General features: G+C 44.7%; 1 protein-coding gene across 1 annotated transcript; it reads left to right on the plus strand.

The window, feature by feature from the left end:
• The first annotated feature begins 587 nt into the window (after positions 1–587).
• On the plus strand, positions 588–15,797 carry LOC124017995 (protein tyrosine phosphatase type IVA 2). Its single transcript, XM_046333247.1, has 8 exons — positions 588–606; positions 4,832–5,146; positions 5,449–5,557; positions 5,934–6,026; positions 7,518–7,648; positions 14,022–14,096; positions 14,315–14,427; positions 15,418–15,797. The coding sequence occupies exons 2-7, from the start codon at positions 5,142–5,144 to the stop codon at positions 14,424–14,426; spliced, it is 525 nt and encodes a 174-aa protein (XP_046189203.1). The 5' UTR covers positions 588–606; positions 4,832–5,141; the 3' UTR covers position 14,427; positions 15,418–15,797.
• Positions 15,798–16,020: the final 223 nt, after the last annotated feature.

Consider the following 16,020-nt stretch of genomic DNA (forward strand, 5'->3'; position numbering starts at 1 on the left):
CCTAACCCGGTTGACCTGAATCGTGGCCTAAATAGGCCCCTTGTTGGCGTTTGTTTTGTATGTAGGCCTAGCTGTGCATTTCTTTTGTGTTTTTAGGTTGGCGAGTTCAGTTTTCTGGTTGAAATGAGTAGGAGTTTGACCAATTTTGAGTTGTAAGGCCTAGAGAATTATAATACATATTTGTCTGCTACACAATTAGGCCTGGTAGCTGTCACTTTCCCTGTCTCACAGACGCAGTGTTCATAAAGATACTTCCTGTGTGGTAACAAACACACAGTCTTTCCAGACTGATTTGGTGTGTTGGCTCTCTTCTCTCCATCTGTGCTGACAGCTGGGCACAATTGCAGAAGTTGTTGTTTGCAAATATGGCTGAGTGATTTGCATGAGTTCCCGGCAGCATTGTGAAAGCAGGGCTGGTCTGGCTTTACCACAAGGTGCCTGTTCCTCTAGCTAGTGCCACTCACTCAGATACCGGCTTTAACTGGGGTACGTCTCAATAGTCTGACGATTGGCTTCCTCTCCTTGTCTTCTTTCCTCCATATTCACTGACATTAACTTGGGACATGGCTAGGTGACTGTTATTAGGGAGAGAGGACCTTGACATATGTAAGTCTATGCTGACTGAATGGAAATTGATGCTAATACCACTTAGCTATGAAGGATTCTACTTAGCTGCTGAGTGCAGTCCAACTGCTGCATACTCCTGTTTGGAGGCACTGAAAGCTGTGGGACTCGGTTTAAAGGCTGTGTTATGAGACTGTATGTAGTACAATTTGATAAGCTCAAGATTGTGGTTCATCACATAACCTTCTATTAAGTGTGATATTGTGTGAGCATTGTAATCCTGTTTCCTGACATAGTAGTCTGGTCTTTCTACTTCTCATTGGGATGGTCTCTGACTTCACTGGTCTGTCACACTCCACATACGTCGTATTTGGTCGCTCTCTCAACGCCGATACCGATTTATTGGAGGACCAAAAAAAGCCAATACCGATTAATCGGATTATTATTATTTATTTTTTTAAGTTGTAATTATTTGTAATAATGACAATTACAACAATACTGAATGAACACTTATTTTAGCTTAATATAATACATCAATAAAATCAATTTACCCTCAAGTAAATAATGAAACATGTTCAATTTGGTTTAAATAATGCAAAAACAAAGTGTTGGAGAAGAAAGTAAGTGCAATATGTGCCATGTAAGAAAGCTAATGTTTATGTTCCTTGCTCAAACCATGAGAACATATGAAAGCTGGTGGTTCCTTTTAACATGAGTCTTCAATATTCCCAGGTAAGACCATTTAGGTTGTAGTTATTATAGGACTATTTCTCTCTCTACGATTTGTATTTCATATACCTTTAACTATTGGATGTTCTTATAGGCCCTTTGGTATTGCCAGTATAACAGTATCGCTTCCGTCCCTCTCCTTGCCGCTACCTGGGCTCGAACCAGGAACTCAACGACAACAGCCACCCTCAAAGCAGCGTTACCCATGCAGAGCAAGGGGAACAACTACTCCAAGTCTCAGAGCGAGTGACGTTTGAAACGCTATTAGCGCGCACCCCGCTAACTAGCTAGCCATTTCACATCGGTTACACAAGCCTCATCTCGGGAGTTGATAGGCTTGTAGTGATAAGCAGAGCAATGCTTGAAGCACAGGGAAGAGCTGCTGGCAAAACGCACGAAAGTGCTTTTTGAATTAATGCTTACGAGCCTGCTGGTGCCTTCCATCGCTCAGACTGCTCTATCAAATCAGACTTAATTATAACATAATAACACACAGAAATACGAGCCTTAGGTCATTAATATGGTCGAATCTGGAAACTATAATTTCGAAAACAAAACATTTTATTCTTTCAGTGAAATATGGAACCGTTCCGTATTTTATCTAACGGATGGCATCCATAAGTCTAAATATTCCTGTTACATTGCGCAACCTTCAATGTTATGTCATAATTATGTAAAAGTCTGCCAAATTAGTTCGCAACGAGCCATGCGACCCAAACTGTTACATATACCCTGACTCTGCGTGCAATGAACGCAAGAGAAATGACACAATTTCACCTGACTAATATTGCCTGCTAACCTTTCTTTTAGCTAAATATGTAGGTTTAAATATATTATACTTCTGTGTATTGATTTTAAGAAAGGCATTGATGTTTATGGTTAGGTACACGTTGGAGCAACGACAGTCCTTTTTCACAAATCCGAACCGCAGCGATTATGTACAACGCAGGATATGCAAAATAAACTAGTAATATCATCAACCATGTGTAGTCATAACTAGTGATTATGATTATTTTTTACAAGATAAGTTTAATGCTAGCTAGCAACTTACCTTGGCTTCTTACTGCATTCGCATAACAGGCAGGCTCTTCGTGAGGCAGGTGGTTAGAGCCTTGGATTAGTTAACCGTAAGGTTTCAAGATTGAATCCCTGAGCTGACAAGGTAAAATCTGTCTTTCTGCTCCTGAACAAGGCAGTTAACACGCCGTTCCTAAATCGTCATTGAAAATAAGAATGTGTTCTTAACCTTCTTGCCTCGTTAAATAAAGTAGTAAAGATTTAAATAAAACTAAATAGATTTCTTTTTTCATCACTAGTGTTTTTAGTGCTGTTTAGAGCTGGTAATTAAAGGAGTCAGGGAGAGATCTTTACCCACTGGAGAACTGGTGGCTCTTTGAAGACTGGCCCTGTTGCTGTCACCGGCTAAGGCAGGGAGATGGAGGGAGATGGAAGGAAAGAGTGGGAGAGAGGAGTGGTTGGTGATTCTTTGAAAACTGGCCCTCTTGCACTGGGTGAGAGGACACCAGAGGGAAGGGGAGATGGGGATAGAAGGTTAGTTCTAGTCTCCATAGAGTAACCCTGGCTGTCATTGGCACAGAATGAGAGAGATTGAGTGGGTGAGGCAGGCGTCTATCTGCAGGGTGGGTGAGGCAGGCGTCTATCTGCAGGGTGGGTGAGGCAGGCGTCTATCTGCAGGGTGGGTGAGGCAGGCGTCTATCTGCAGGGTGGGTGAGGCAGGCGTCTATCTGCAGGGTGGGTGAGGCAGGCGTCTATCTGCAGGGTGGGTGAGGCAGTCGTCTATCTGCAGGGTGGGTGAGGCAGTCGTCTATCTGCAGAGTGGGTGAGGCAGGCGTCTATCTGCAGAGTGGGTGAGGCAGGCGTCTATCTGCAGAGTGGGTGAGGCAGGCGTCTATCTGCAGAGTGGGTGAGGCAGGCGTCTATCTGCAGAGTGGGTGAGGCAGGCGTCTATCTGCAGAGTGGGTGAGGCAGGCGTCTATCTGCAGGGTGGGTGAGGCAGGCGTCTATCTGCAGGGTGGGTGAGGCAGGCGTCTATCTGCAGGGTGGGTGAGGCAGGCGTCTATCTGCAGGGTGGGTGAGGCAGGCGTCTATCTGCTGCAGGGTGGGTGAGGCAGGCGTCTATCTCTGTCTATCTGCAGGGTGGGTGAGTCTATCTGCAGGGTGGGTGAGGCAGGCGTCTATCTGCAGGGTGGGTGAGGCAGGCGTCTATCTGCAGGGTGGGTGAGGCAGGCGGTGGGTGAGGCAGGCGTCTATCTGCAGGGTGGGTGAGGCAGGCGTCTATCTGCAGGGTGGGTGAGGCAGGCGTCTATCTGCAGGGTGGGTGAGGCAGGCGTCTATCTGCAGGGTGGGTGAGGCAGGCGTCTATCTGCAGGGTGGGTGAGGCAGGGAAAAGTGAGTCCAGTGAATAGAGCGTCAGTGTGTCTTTTTAAAGTTGTTACCCTGTTCCTGGCACAGAGTGAATGAGTGGGCGAGACGACCGCTCTGTACCGGCGCCACGACAGACTGAGACAGACTCAAATATGAGAAGGAGGATGGGGGAGAGGTAGAGCGAGAGTCCTATGGGTAAAGGAGGCAATACACTAGGATAATTGGGGCACCATTCTCCCAAAGAGAAGACAGAGATTTGGAGAGAATGACTGCAGTAAAGAGGAGACCTGAAGAGACTGAGCGTGGGATAAATGGAGAATGACTGTGACAGAGGGAGAGTCTCAGGTGAAAGGGGGAGCGTGGGACTGTGAAAGAGTTGGCTCGTGTGAAGCCCTGCCAACCCATAATCCTCACCTTGTGACTGCTGTGTTGTACACTGATGCTGAGGTCCAACTTTTTTTTTTTTACTTCCCTTTTGCGCTTACACTCTACCTCATTTGTCCCCTCACCCTCCACCCCTTTTCTCACCTCATTCCTGCCCTCTCATCTAAACCTCCACCCCCTCACTTTCCCCCCTGCCCTCTCTTGGCCCTCCACCACTCTCTCTCACGCTCTGCTCTGTCGCTGTCTCTCTCTGTTTCACCTCTCCCTTGGACTCTGTCACGTTGTGTGTGTGTGAGTAGACAGTGGTAGTTATCAGCCATTTTGTGGTGGCTATGTTCAGGCCCTTCAGGTGTTGGCTCAGAATCAGCTGGTTAGAGGCAAGGCATTACATGATTTGTGAGAGGCTCTCTTTTGAAGCCAAGAGATCATGAGTGTCTTGTGTCTGTCTTTCATTATCTGTGTGTGTGTATATATCTTTATGTACAATTTGTTATTTTCCCATGTGAGTGTGGCTGATAAAAATCTGGGGGTTTATAACCCCTTTAGTACAAGGGTGATAATATCTAGTTTTTAATAGGTCAAGTATTTCATGGGTCATATTTCTTCTGTGATGAGTTTACTAGTTTCCCCAACAGGTGCTTTTAGATGTCTTTTTGCCCTGCCTTGCTCTTCAAGAACTTCTGACGCCTTGCTAAATGGTGACTGTGTCCTTGTCTGTTTGAGTTTACCTAATCACATTTTCCTCCCTTTTCCCCTCTTTTCCTGGCAGTGTTTCTGTGTTGATTTGGACCATACATATATGGCGAATGTGAGTGTCAGTGGAGACTTCTGCCAGGCACAGCACCTCGCCTTCGTGGACAAGTGAATCGTCCGCCCCCCTCGGGACTACGCTACCCAGAAGCCCCCCTGAAGCCAGCACACTGGGAATCCCGGTCTCCTCCAACGATCCCCTGGGATACCGCGTAGTCCTTGGCCAGATCGCCCAGCTCTGTCCCCTGAGCCGCCAATAAGAAAACTGCTCAGTTCTCTTCTACTTCCTGCTTTCTCTCCCAGAAGCCAATCACATACCGCTCTCCTGAATGGGGTAAAATCTGAATGTCCGATTGGATGACTCGTGGATAGTCTCCCCAATTTTTTAAAATTATTTTTATTTTTACCCCTCCCCTGTGGAGTCTTGTGGATTACATCATCCATATTTTTTGTTACCCCTCTTTTTTTTAAGACATCCACAGGTGTTACCATCCACATCCCCCTCCTCCCTTCGTCGTGTTTTTATTTATTTTTTTAACCTACAGAATCCTACTAGAAGTCCTTGCTGACATCTGAGCCAAAAGTAGTCATCCTTCTTGTAAGAGATTAAGTATTTTATTGTAATTGTTTTCAAAGCCGTCTCGCCAACATGAACCGCCCTGCAGCAGTGGAGATTGCCTACGAGGGCATGAGGTTCCTCATCACACACAACCCCACCAACGCCACGCTCAACAAGTTTACCGAGGTGAGGCCGCCACCTTGTGTGTGGGGCCGTTTGTTGCTTTTGTGTTGTCATGTAGTGTCTGCATGTATAACCTTGTCAATTCCACACTCGAGTTCACTGTGTAGTGTCATACACTTCTGACTGTATGTACGTGCATCAATAACCTCACCAAAGTAGCCTATAACAATCTCAGCTCAACCTACAATTAAACATAAATATTTTTAGTGCAAGATATTTGTGCTGATAGTCTCTGTCTCTCTGTGTCTCTGTCTGTCTGTGTCTCTCCCCTCTTGTCTCTGTTTCGGTCTCTCTCTCTCTCTGCCTGTCTCTTTCTCTCTCTCTCTCTCTCTCTCTCTCTCTGACTCTGCCTGTCTTTGTCTATTTCTGTCTGTCTCAGGAGCTGAAGAAGTTTGAGGTGAGCACGCTGGTGAGAGTGTGTGACGCCACCTACGACAAGGCCCCAGTGGAGAAGGGGGGGATCGAGGTCGTGGTAAGGATTATACACACACACATTAACCTTGTCCCCAGACTTGACTTGCTAGCGCATAGAGCCTGGTAAGTGTGGAACTGTTTGGAACTTTAGGGGTGTGGATTTACTGAGTGACATGCCAATCAATTCAAATTCTGAGCGAATCACACGACTGAGGCGTGGATCTAAATCGAGGTGATAATTGATTTAGATGGGACTTAATACAATGCTTCCCCCATCTATATAAGGTCCCAAAGTTGACAATGCGAAAATCAAGCTCAGAGACAGGATTTTGTCGAGGCATAGCTCTCGGGAAGAGTACAAAATCTGCAGCATTGAAGGTCCCCAAGAACACAGTGGCCTCCATCATTCTTACATTGAGGAAGTTTGGAACCACCAAGACTCTTCCTAGAGCTGGCCGCCCTGTCAAACTGAGCAATCGGTGTAGAATGGCCTTGGTCTCATACTTATTGACGTAAATCATTGTGCAACATCATTGGAAGCTCTGGGCATAGTCTTTCTGCTTGAAAAAGTGGATTTCTACTGGTGTGGGCGTTTTAAACGTATCGTTTTTGGGAAGCCCAATGGATTTTCTATTCAAGTTCCATTCTGAGGTGATGTGAAGCCAGATAGTCGACAGCGAGAGCCGGCTGGTGGAGGAGATTACAACCACACACACCTAGAGAGCAGAAAGAATTTCTACTGAACCGAATGCCTCCTAGGAATTTTAGGGGAGTTGAATTTGCTGTTTTTTTCTTCCATGGAATGTCAAGTTAAACAGGTGGTTTTCCCTCTCTGGAGACCTTCCCTGTTATCTGTCTGTTTTCATTTGTCCTCAACTGTCTGCCTGCCACTGTGTGCTGAGCTAAGAGGTGGAGAAGAGAAGGAATCTGGCTCAGATTCACATGAATGAGGCTCCACCCAGGCCTTCTTGCTCTGTCTGTTTCTGTCTTCTGTGCCCTCCATTGTCTCTTCTCAAAGCTTAGGCTAGTATTCGGTGGTCTCACAGGTGATTTATGGAAGGCCAGAGAAACCTTGTTTGGGCGAAGAAATATCCTATCCCGTCGTTGATATAGTTTTAATACAGTGATCACCACCCCTCATCCTGGAGCATTCCTCTCCCTGTCTTCTATTGGAGTGTGGCAGTAATTATGATCACAATCCACTTTTTATATTGTTTGAGCACCAAGACAGGAATAGTCTTGTGTAGGGTTGCGCACGGCTGTGATCTGTGCTGAGCCGTGGCAGAGACACTGGGTCAGCACGAGTATAGAGGCTCAGACGGATAAACAGGGGTCAGGCTGTCTGCCTGGACACACCACACATACTACTCAGCATATCAAGCTTTCCAACTTAGACACACATGATATCACGTAATGGACAAAGCTGCTCTAATTCTTCAATCAGGCTTTGAATTATCCTGTACTGACCTTCAGTATTGATCACTGGTTAAAATAACCCCTAGCCCCTGGTTTGATCCATGTTTCAATTTTTGTTCCTCTGCCTCTGTAGGACTGGCCCTTTGATGATGGTGCCCCGCCCCCCACCCAGATAGTGGATGACTGGCTGAACCTGCTGAAGACCAAGTTCCGAGACGAGCCTGGCTGCTGCATCGCTGTGCATTGTGTGGCGGGGCTGGGCCGGTGAGGGTGTGTGTGTGTGTGTGTGTGTGGTGTGTGTGTGTGTGTGTGTGTGTGTGTGTGTGTGTGTGTGTGTGTGTGTGTGTGTGTGTGTGTGTGTGTGTTGGTAAGTGGGCCAGGTGAATGTAAGTGGTGAGCTGGAAGTGTGGATTTAATTGTGGCTAGTGAGACCCATCTGATGACTAGCGATGATGTCCGTTGGAGTATTCAGAGATTTGGTGTTATGTGCTTTTTGGCCACTAAAATGTTATCTGGAAGACGATCTTAATTTGCTTTGACTAGTGTTCCATTTATACATGTGCATTTGCGGCGCACAAAACAAAAATAAACCAAGCCAAGCATCACAGTTCTTCTCCCTAAATTCCCTTTCTCCTCTCTCATTCACTTAATTGCGTTGCGACCACTCTTTACACACGGGTGTGCAAAATCTCCCGTTAGACCTACAGAAAAATTGTAAATGGACTGGTTGATAGACGAAAGAAATTATGCGTTTCAACAATGAGCTGCAGTTTTTGAATAATTGTCCTGTCTACTTTTCGCTTTGGCTACTTTGCGAACTGCTTGTGCCATTTTGAATTGGTTAGACTTTAACATACAGGTTCCACACAGGTTCCACACTGAGAATACACAAAAATATTTGTTTGATAAAGACAGAACAATTTAAATTATGCAATGTTTTTTTCTCCCCAATTTAGATCTTGTCTCATCGCTGCAACTCCCCAACTGGCTTGGGAGGCGAAGGTTGACTCATGCGTCCTCCAAAACATGACCCACCAAACCACACTTCTTAACACCCACCCACTTAACCCGGAAGCCAGCTGCACCAATGTGTCAGAGGAAACACAGTTCAACTGACTACCGAAATCAGCATGCAGGCGTCCGGCCCGCCACGAGTCGCTAGAGCACGTTGAGCCACGTAAAGCTCCCCCGGCCAAACCCTCCCCTCATGCGGACTACACTGTAACAATATTGCGCCGCCCTATGGGACTCCCGATCACTTCTGTTTGTGATTCAGCCTGGGATTGAACCCGGGTCTGTAGTGACGCCTGGTCTGTAGACCGCTGCGCCACTCAGGAGGCCCAACAGAGTGAATTTTCATCAGAATCATTAAGCCTTGACCTACTCAGCAAACAGATGTTGTGGTCAGAATTCATCACTATGTAGTGTTCAATGTGGAATTGTTAATCCATTTTGAAAATCCAAATAAAAGGCAGAATAAATCAAATGTCTGCAATATTGAAAATGAGACAGATTTAGTTTTCTAACCCTGAAACTATTTCAATCAGTTTCAAGTGATCACTGTTTGAGATTTGCATTACTTTGCAGTGGCAACTTTTTACATTTGGAAAAATATTCTGTTCCATTTTATTCTGTTAAAACATTATTTATTCTTTTACTATAAAATGGGTGTCTTGGCTGATGGGCTCTGGAAATGAAAGTATCTTGTCTGCTGAATTAACAAAGCAAGGCTATGCCATTGCACAGCCATGGGCTTCCACAAGTAAGCGTCACTGCTGAGGTTACGAAACCCAGCGCACTGCGTTAGGTTACATCTTATTTTTACAATCACTATAGAATAAACTAGACCAGCTCCATTTGGGACTATCTTATCAACGGGACCTGAAACTGTAATATCTTATGTTTTCTCAAAGTCGTGGCTGAACACGGACACATCTAGCTTATTTTTTTTTAACGCATTGTCAAGACTGAATAGTTAACAGCTGGTGCGTGATATCTAATGCGAAGGAAGTTTAAAGGTTTTGCTCGCCTGATCTGGAATACCTCATGATAAACTGCAGACCATACTATTTCCCAGTTTTCATCCTATATTTTTCGTAGCTTCATATTTACCGACACGAACCAATGCTGGCACGGAGACCGCACTCAAAGAGCTGTATTGGGCCGGAAGCAAACACAAATGCACATCCAGTGGCGGCACTCTTATTGGCCGGTGATTTTAATGCCTCATTTTTACCAGCTTGTCACCTGTTCATCTAGAGGCGACAACTCTAGACCACCACACAAACGCATACAAAGCTCTCCCTCGACCTCCATTTGCTAAATCCGACCATAACTCTATCCTCGTGAGTCCTGCTTACAAGCAAAAACTGAAACAAGAAGTTCCAGTGATGTGCTCAATACGGAAGGTCCTATGAAGCAGATGTTAAGCTTCAGCCCCCCCGGTGCACGTTTTGGTTTTTGTCCTAGCACTACACAGTTGATTTAAATAACCAGCTCATCATTAAGCTTTTGTTATTTGAATTAGCTTTGGACTGTTTCTCTAGAACAGACAGGAATATGTTCAGGGATTTGTCCGATAACATAGGAGTTTACCAAGTCACCGGATTCGTTAATATGTGCACTGACGACGACATTACACAGTCCTGTAATAATCACAGTAATAATCATGATCACAGTAGTTGTCGAGGGTGCAACAAGTGAGCACCTCAGGAGTAAAGGTCAGTTGGCTTTTCATAGATAATCATTAAGAGTATCTCTACCGCTCCTGCTGTCTCTAGAGAGTTGAAAACAGCAGGTCTGGGACAGGTAGCACGTCCAGTGAACAGGTCAGGGTTCCATAGCTGCAGGCAGAACAGTTGAAACTGGAGCAGCACGGCCAGGTGGACTGGGGACAGCAAGGATTCATCATGCCAGGTAGTCCTGAGGCATGGTCCTAGGGCTCAGATCCTCCGAAAGAAAGAAAGAGAATTAGAGAGAGCATACTTAAATTCACACAGGACACAGGATAAGTCGGGAGAAATACTCCAGATATAACAAACTGACCCTAGCCCCCCGACACACAAACAACTGCAGCATAAATACTGGAGGCTGAGACAGGAGGGGTCAGGAGACACTGTGGCCCCATCCACAAATCCGGATGCTTATAAGAAATCCTGCTACGAAGTCCGAGTTGTTGTCAATACAGGACTAAGGTGAAATCCTACTACGCCAGCTCTGACCCTCGTCGGATGTGGCAGGGCTCGCAAACTATCACCGATTTACAAAGGAAAACCCAGCAACGCAAGCCTTTCAGACAAGCTCTATTCCTTCTATGCTCTCTTCGAGGCAAACAACCCAGGACAATGCATGAGAGCACCAGTGCTTCTGGATGACTGTGTTGTCTCGCTCTCCGTAGCCGATGTAAGTAAAACCTTTAAACAGGTTAACATTCACAAGGCCACGTGCCAGACGGATTACCAGGACGCGTACCAGCTGACAAGCGTCTTCACTGACATTTTCAAACCCTCCCTGACCAAGTCTGCAATACCTACATGTTTCAAGCAGACCACCACATACACACATATACAACGCCAAGGTAATCTGTCTAAATGACTATCGCCCAGTAGCACTCACATCTGTAGCCATAAAATGCTTTGAAAGGCTCACACCATCATACCAGACACCCCCAAACCAACCCAACAGATCCACAGATGACTTCATCTCTATGACACTCCACACTGCCCTGGGAGAATGCTTTGTTCAACACCACCGTGTCCCCTCCAAGCTCAGGACCCTGGGACTGCACACTCTGAAACTGGGTCCTGGACTTCCTGATGGGCTGCCCTCAGGTGTAGGCAACAATACATCTGCCAAGGGTAGGAAACCTATCCACCAAGCTGACCCTCAACACAGGGACTCCTCAGGGGTGCGTACTTAGTTCCCTCCTGTACTCCCTGTTCACCCACGACTGCGTGATCGCTCACGACTCCAACATTAAGATTGCTGATGACATGCCGATTGTGGGCCTGATCACCGATGACTATGAGAAACTCGGTGACCTGGCAGTGGTACCAGGACAGCAATCTCTCCCTCAACATCAGAAAGACAAAGGAGCTGATTGTGGACTACAAGAAACGGTGGGCCGAGCCCGCCCCATCCACATCGACAAGGCTGTAGAGGAGCAGGTCGTGAGCTTTAAGTACCTTGGTGTCCACATCACCATGGAAATACCTCTGTGTCAACACACACCAACACAGTCCTGAAGAAGGCACGACAACGCCTCTTCCCCCTCAGGAGGCTAAAAAGATTTGGCATGGGCCCTCAAATCCTCAAAACATTATAAAGCTGCACCATTGAGAGCATCCTGACTGTCTGCTGGGTATGGCAACTGCTTGGCATCTGACCACAAAGCGATACAGCGGGTAGTGCTTAGAGCACAGTACATCACCGAGCTCCCTGCCATCCAGGATCATGCGGTGTCAGAGGAAAGCGCTAAAGGTTGTTGACTCCAGCCATCCAAGTCATAGACTGTTGTCTTTGCTACCTCATGCCTTGTGGTACCAATGCACCATGTCTGCAACCAACTGAACAGCGTCAACTCCCAAACCATAAGATTGCTAATTAGTTAATCCAGGAACATATTGGTTAACTATTTAACTATCTGCATTGTCCCTTTTTGCACTAACTCCTATTGCGTAGTCACTTTATCCCTACCTACAGTTGAAGTCGGAAGTTTACATACACTTAGGTTGGAGTCATTAAAACTCATTTTTCAACCACTCCACACATTTCTTGTTAACAAACTATATTTTTTGCAAGTCGGTTAGGACATCTACTTTATGCATGATACAAGTAATTTTTCCAACAATTGTTTACGTATTATTTCACTTATTCACTGTGTAACAATTCCAGTGGGTCAGAAGTTTACATACACTAATTTGACTGTGCCTTTTAAACAGTTTGGAAAATTCCAGAAAATGATGTCATGGCTTTAGAAGCTTGTGAAAGGCTAATTGACATCATTTGAGTCATTTGAAGGTGTACCTGTGGATGTATTTCAAGTCCTACCTTCAAACTCTGTGCCTCTTTGCTTGACATCATGGGGAAATCAAAAGAAATCAGCAAGACCTCAAAAAATTGTAGACCTTCACAAGTCTGGTTCATCCTTGGGAGCAATTTCCAAACGCCTGAAGGTACCACGTTCATCTGTACAAACAATAGCAAGTATAAACACTATGGGAACACGCAGCCGTCATACCGCTCAGGAAGGAGACTCATTCTGTCTCCTAGAAATTAACGTGCTTTGGTGCAAAAAGTGCAAATCAATCCCAGAACAACAGCAAAAGACCTTGTGAAGATGCTGGAGGAAACAGGTACAAAGTATCTATATCCTCAGTAAAATGAGTCCTATATCGACATAACCTGCAAGGCCACTCAGCAAGGAAGAAGTCACCGCTCCAAACCGCCATAAAAAAGCCAGACTACGGTTTGCAACTGCACAAGGGGATAAAGATCGTACTTTTTGGAGAAATGTCCTCTGGTCTGATGAAACAAAAATAGAACTGTTTGGCCATAATGACCAATTGTTATGTTTGGAGGAAAAAGGGAGAGGCTTGCAAGCCGAAGAACACCATCCCAACCGTTAAGCACGGGGGTGATGGCATCATGTTGTGGGGGTGCTTTGCTGCAGGAGGGTCTGGTGCACTTGACAAAATATATGGCATCACGAGGAAGGAAAATATGTGGATATATTGAAGCAACATCTCAAGACATCAGTCAGGAAGTTAAAGCTTGGTCGCAAACGGACAATGACCTCAAGCATACTTCCAAAGTTGTGGCAAAATGGCTTAAGGACAACAAAGTCAAGGTTTTGGAGTGGCCATCATAAAGCCCTGACCTCAATCCTATAGAACATTTGTGGGCAGAACTGAAAGTGTGCGCAAGCAAAAGGAGGCCTACAAACCTGACTCAGTTACACTAGCTCTGTCAGGAGGAATGGGCCAATATTCACCCAACTTATTGTGGGAAGCTTGTCGAAGGCTACCCAAAACGTTTGATCCAAGTTAAACAATTTAAAGGCAATGCTACCAAATACTGATATAGTGTATGTAAACTTTTTACCCACAGGGAATGTGATGAAAGACATAACTGTAATCATTTTCTCTACTATTATTCTGACATTTCACATTCTTAAAATAAAGTGGTGATCCTACCTGACCTAAGACAGTGAATTTTTACTAGGATTAAATGTCAGGAATTCTGAAAGTGAGTTTAAATGTATTTGGCTAAGGTGTATGTAAACTTCCCACTTCAACTGTATTTGTATCCGTCTCTCAAAACCCACACAACAATGCCTTGTCAGCTGTGTTTTGACACTGGGCCGTCTGTCTGGGAATTGAAAGTTTTCATTTTTTATTCCTGGTGAGTGAAGGTTCGCTTACAGTAACACACTTATTGCTATTTTACTGTGTGTGTGGGCCTGGGGTGTGATCTTGATGCCCCAGCGGGGTTGCAGTGAACCCAGTAACCCCTGTGTGTTTCCCAGGCCAATTTCCCAGCTTTAGAGTATACCCTCACCCCACCCTCCCTACTGCCCACATAACCATGACACTGCATGCATACTGGTGTTTATCTCTCTCTCCTCTGTCTCCTGTAGAGCTCCAGTCCTGGTGGCCTTAGCTCTGATTGAGACTGGGATGAAGTATGAGGATGCGGTGCAGTTCATACGACAGTAAGCACTATTTTAGCTTTCACACGACAGTAGACACTACTTTAACTTTCACACTGGCGGGGGGGGAACCGACTTTTCTGTGCTGTGGAACCTGTATTGTCATGTATTCTCTTTATTAGTTTGTTGGAACATTGATTCATGTGGATGTTGTTACTGTGCTGCTATGTTCAACCATACAAGACCACATTATTGTTATTTATCTCACCTCTCTTCCTCAGGAAGAGACGTGGAGCTTTCAACTCCAAACAGCTACTTTACCTGGAGAAGTACAGACCCAAGATGCGTCTGCGGTTCAAGGATGCCAACGGCCACAACTGCTGCGTCCAATAGTGTGTGTGTGCAGCCTCTCCATCAAACAACATTATTCCAACCAATGGGAGATAAAACAATGAGAGAAAGCGATCAGTAATTAATGTGATTTGTTAACACTGAGACATGGCTAATTGATCACAGAATTGATGACCTAATGAGCGAATGATTCCATTTTAATGAATGCTAATCTAAAGGTCTGAACCAATGAAGGAAAAGGTCAAAGCACACAGACGCCTCCAAGTTATCGTTGCCCAATCATGGGCCTAGAATTTCTTTGAGTCCTTCATTTTTATTTTCAGTCTTGAATCATGGGATAGCTTTTCCTTCTTTTTTTTTACACACATGTATATGAAAGTTTAACGATGGTGATAAAAAAATATCCGAAAATGTTTAGGTATCGATTGATCATTTGTTTATTTTTCTGATGATATTAATTATGCCACGGGTTATTTTTTATTTAACCTTTATTTAACTAGGCAAGTCAGTTAAGAACAAATTCTTATTTACAATGACGGCCAATCCCGGATGACGCTTGGCCATTGTGCACTGCCCTGTGGGACTCCAAAACACAACCGGTTGTGATACAGCCTGGAATAAAACCAGGGTGTCTATAGTGACGCCTCTAGCACTGAGATGCAGTGCCTTAGACCACTGCACCAACTTTTTAATAAAAATAAATGGGTTTTACCCTTTAGCACATTACAATATTATTCTGTTTAGGACTAAAAATAACAGTCCATTTGGCTTATTGAGGTATTTTTGTACAACACAATCTCCCAAAAGTTCTCCCAGAAAATGCAGTAATGTTTCCCGCCCCCTCTCGCTTCTAGTCACTTTTTAATTACGGGGTTGGCTAGGTTTGAAATATTATGTCCGCTGTATTTATTTACTGGCTATAACTCGCAGGCCAATCTGGATTTTGGGGCAAGGACTATTTTCAGGTTCTTATTGTCTTTATTTTTTTTGCCATCTTAACTTAATTTTATTTTTTCTTTGTTTTACCTCACAGGAGTGCAATATTCAGTCCACCTCGGAAGAGCCCCCAAACCCCCAATGACCGTCCTACACACACACACACACACACACACCCCCCCATAGAGACAGTTTCACAGGAAGACACTTGGCTAGTCTTACTGTAGGTACTTTTTTCCATTCATCAATGCTGCTTACTGGGTTTACAATAAAACGTCCTTACAATGACTGCACACGCACACAGTTTCAAGTACACACACAGATGCACAAACACACACTCTCAATGATACAACTGTTAATCCCTACTCTGAAGGAAAGTAGGTGGAAAAGAAAGCAAATGGTCAGTTATTTTATCATTGTACCCATTTTGAAGACATTCCTATTGGTTTTAAGATAAATAAAGACATTTAAATAAGATTTAAACTTGTATGATATTTCATGGTTTCTCACCTTTTCCATTTTTATATTAGATTATTTGAAATGACAGCCTATTTTCTTTGGTGTGCTGCATGTCTTGTGCCTCGCCCACAAACAATTATGTGACGAGGAATTGCTGAGTCTCAAGATACACCGAACAAAAATATAAACGCAACAATTTCAAAGATTTGACTGATTTTATAGTTCACATAAGCACATCAGT

Source organism: Oncorhynchus gorbuscha, unplaced genomic scaffold, assembly GCF_021184085.1.
Source record: "Oncorhynchus gorbuscha isolate QuinsamMale2020 ecotype Even-year unplaced genomic scaffold, OgorEven_v1.0 Un_scaffold_37:::fragment_2:::debris, whole genome shotgun sequence".
Taxonomy (NCBI): Eukaryota; Metazoa; Chordata; class Actinopteri; order Salmoniformes; family Salmonidae; genus Oncorhynchus; species Oncorhynchus gorbuscha.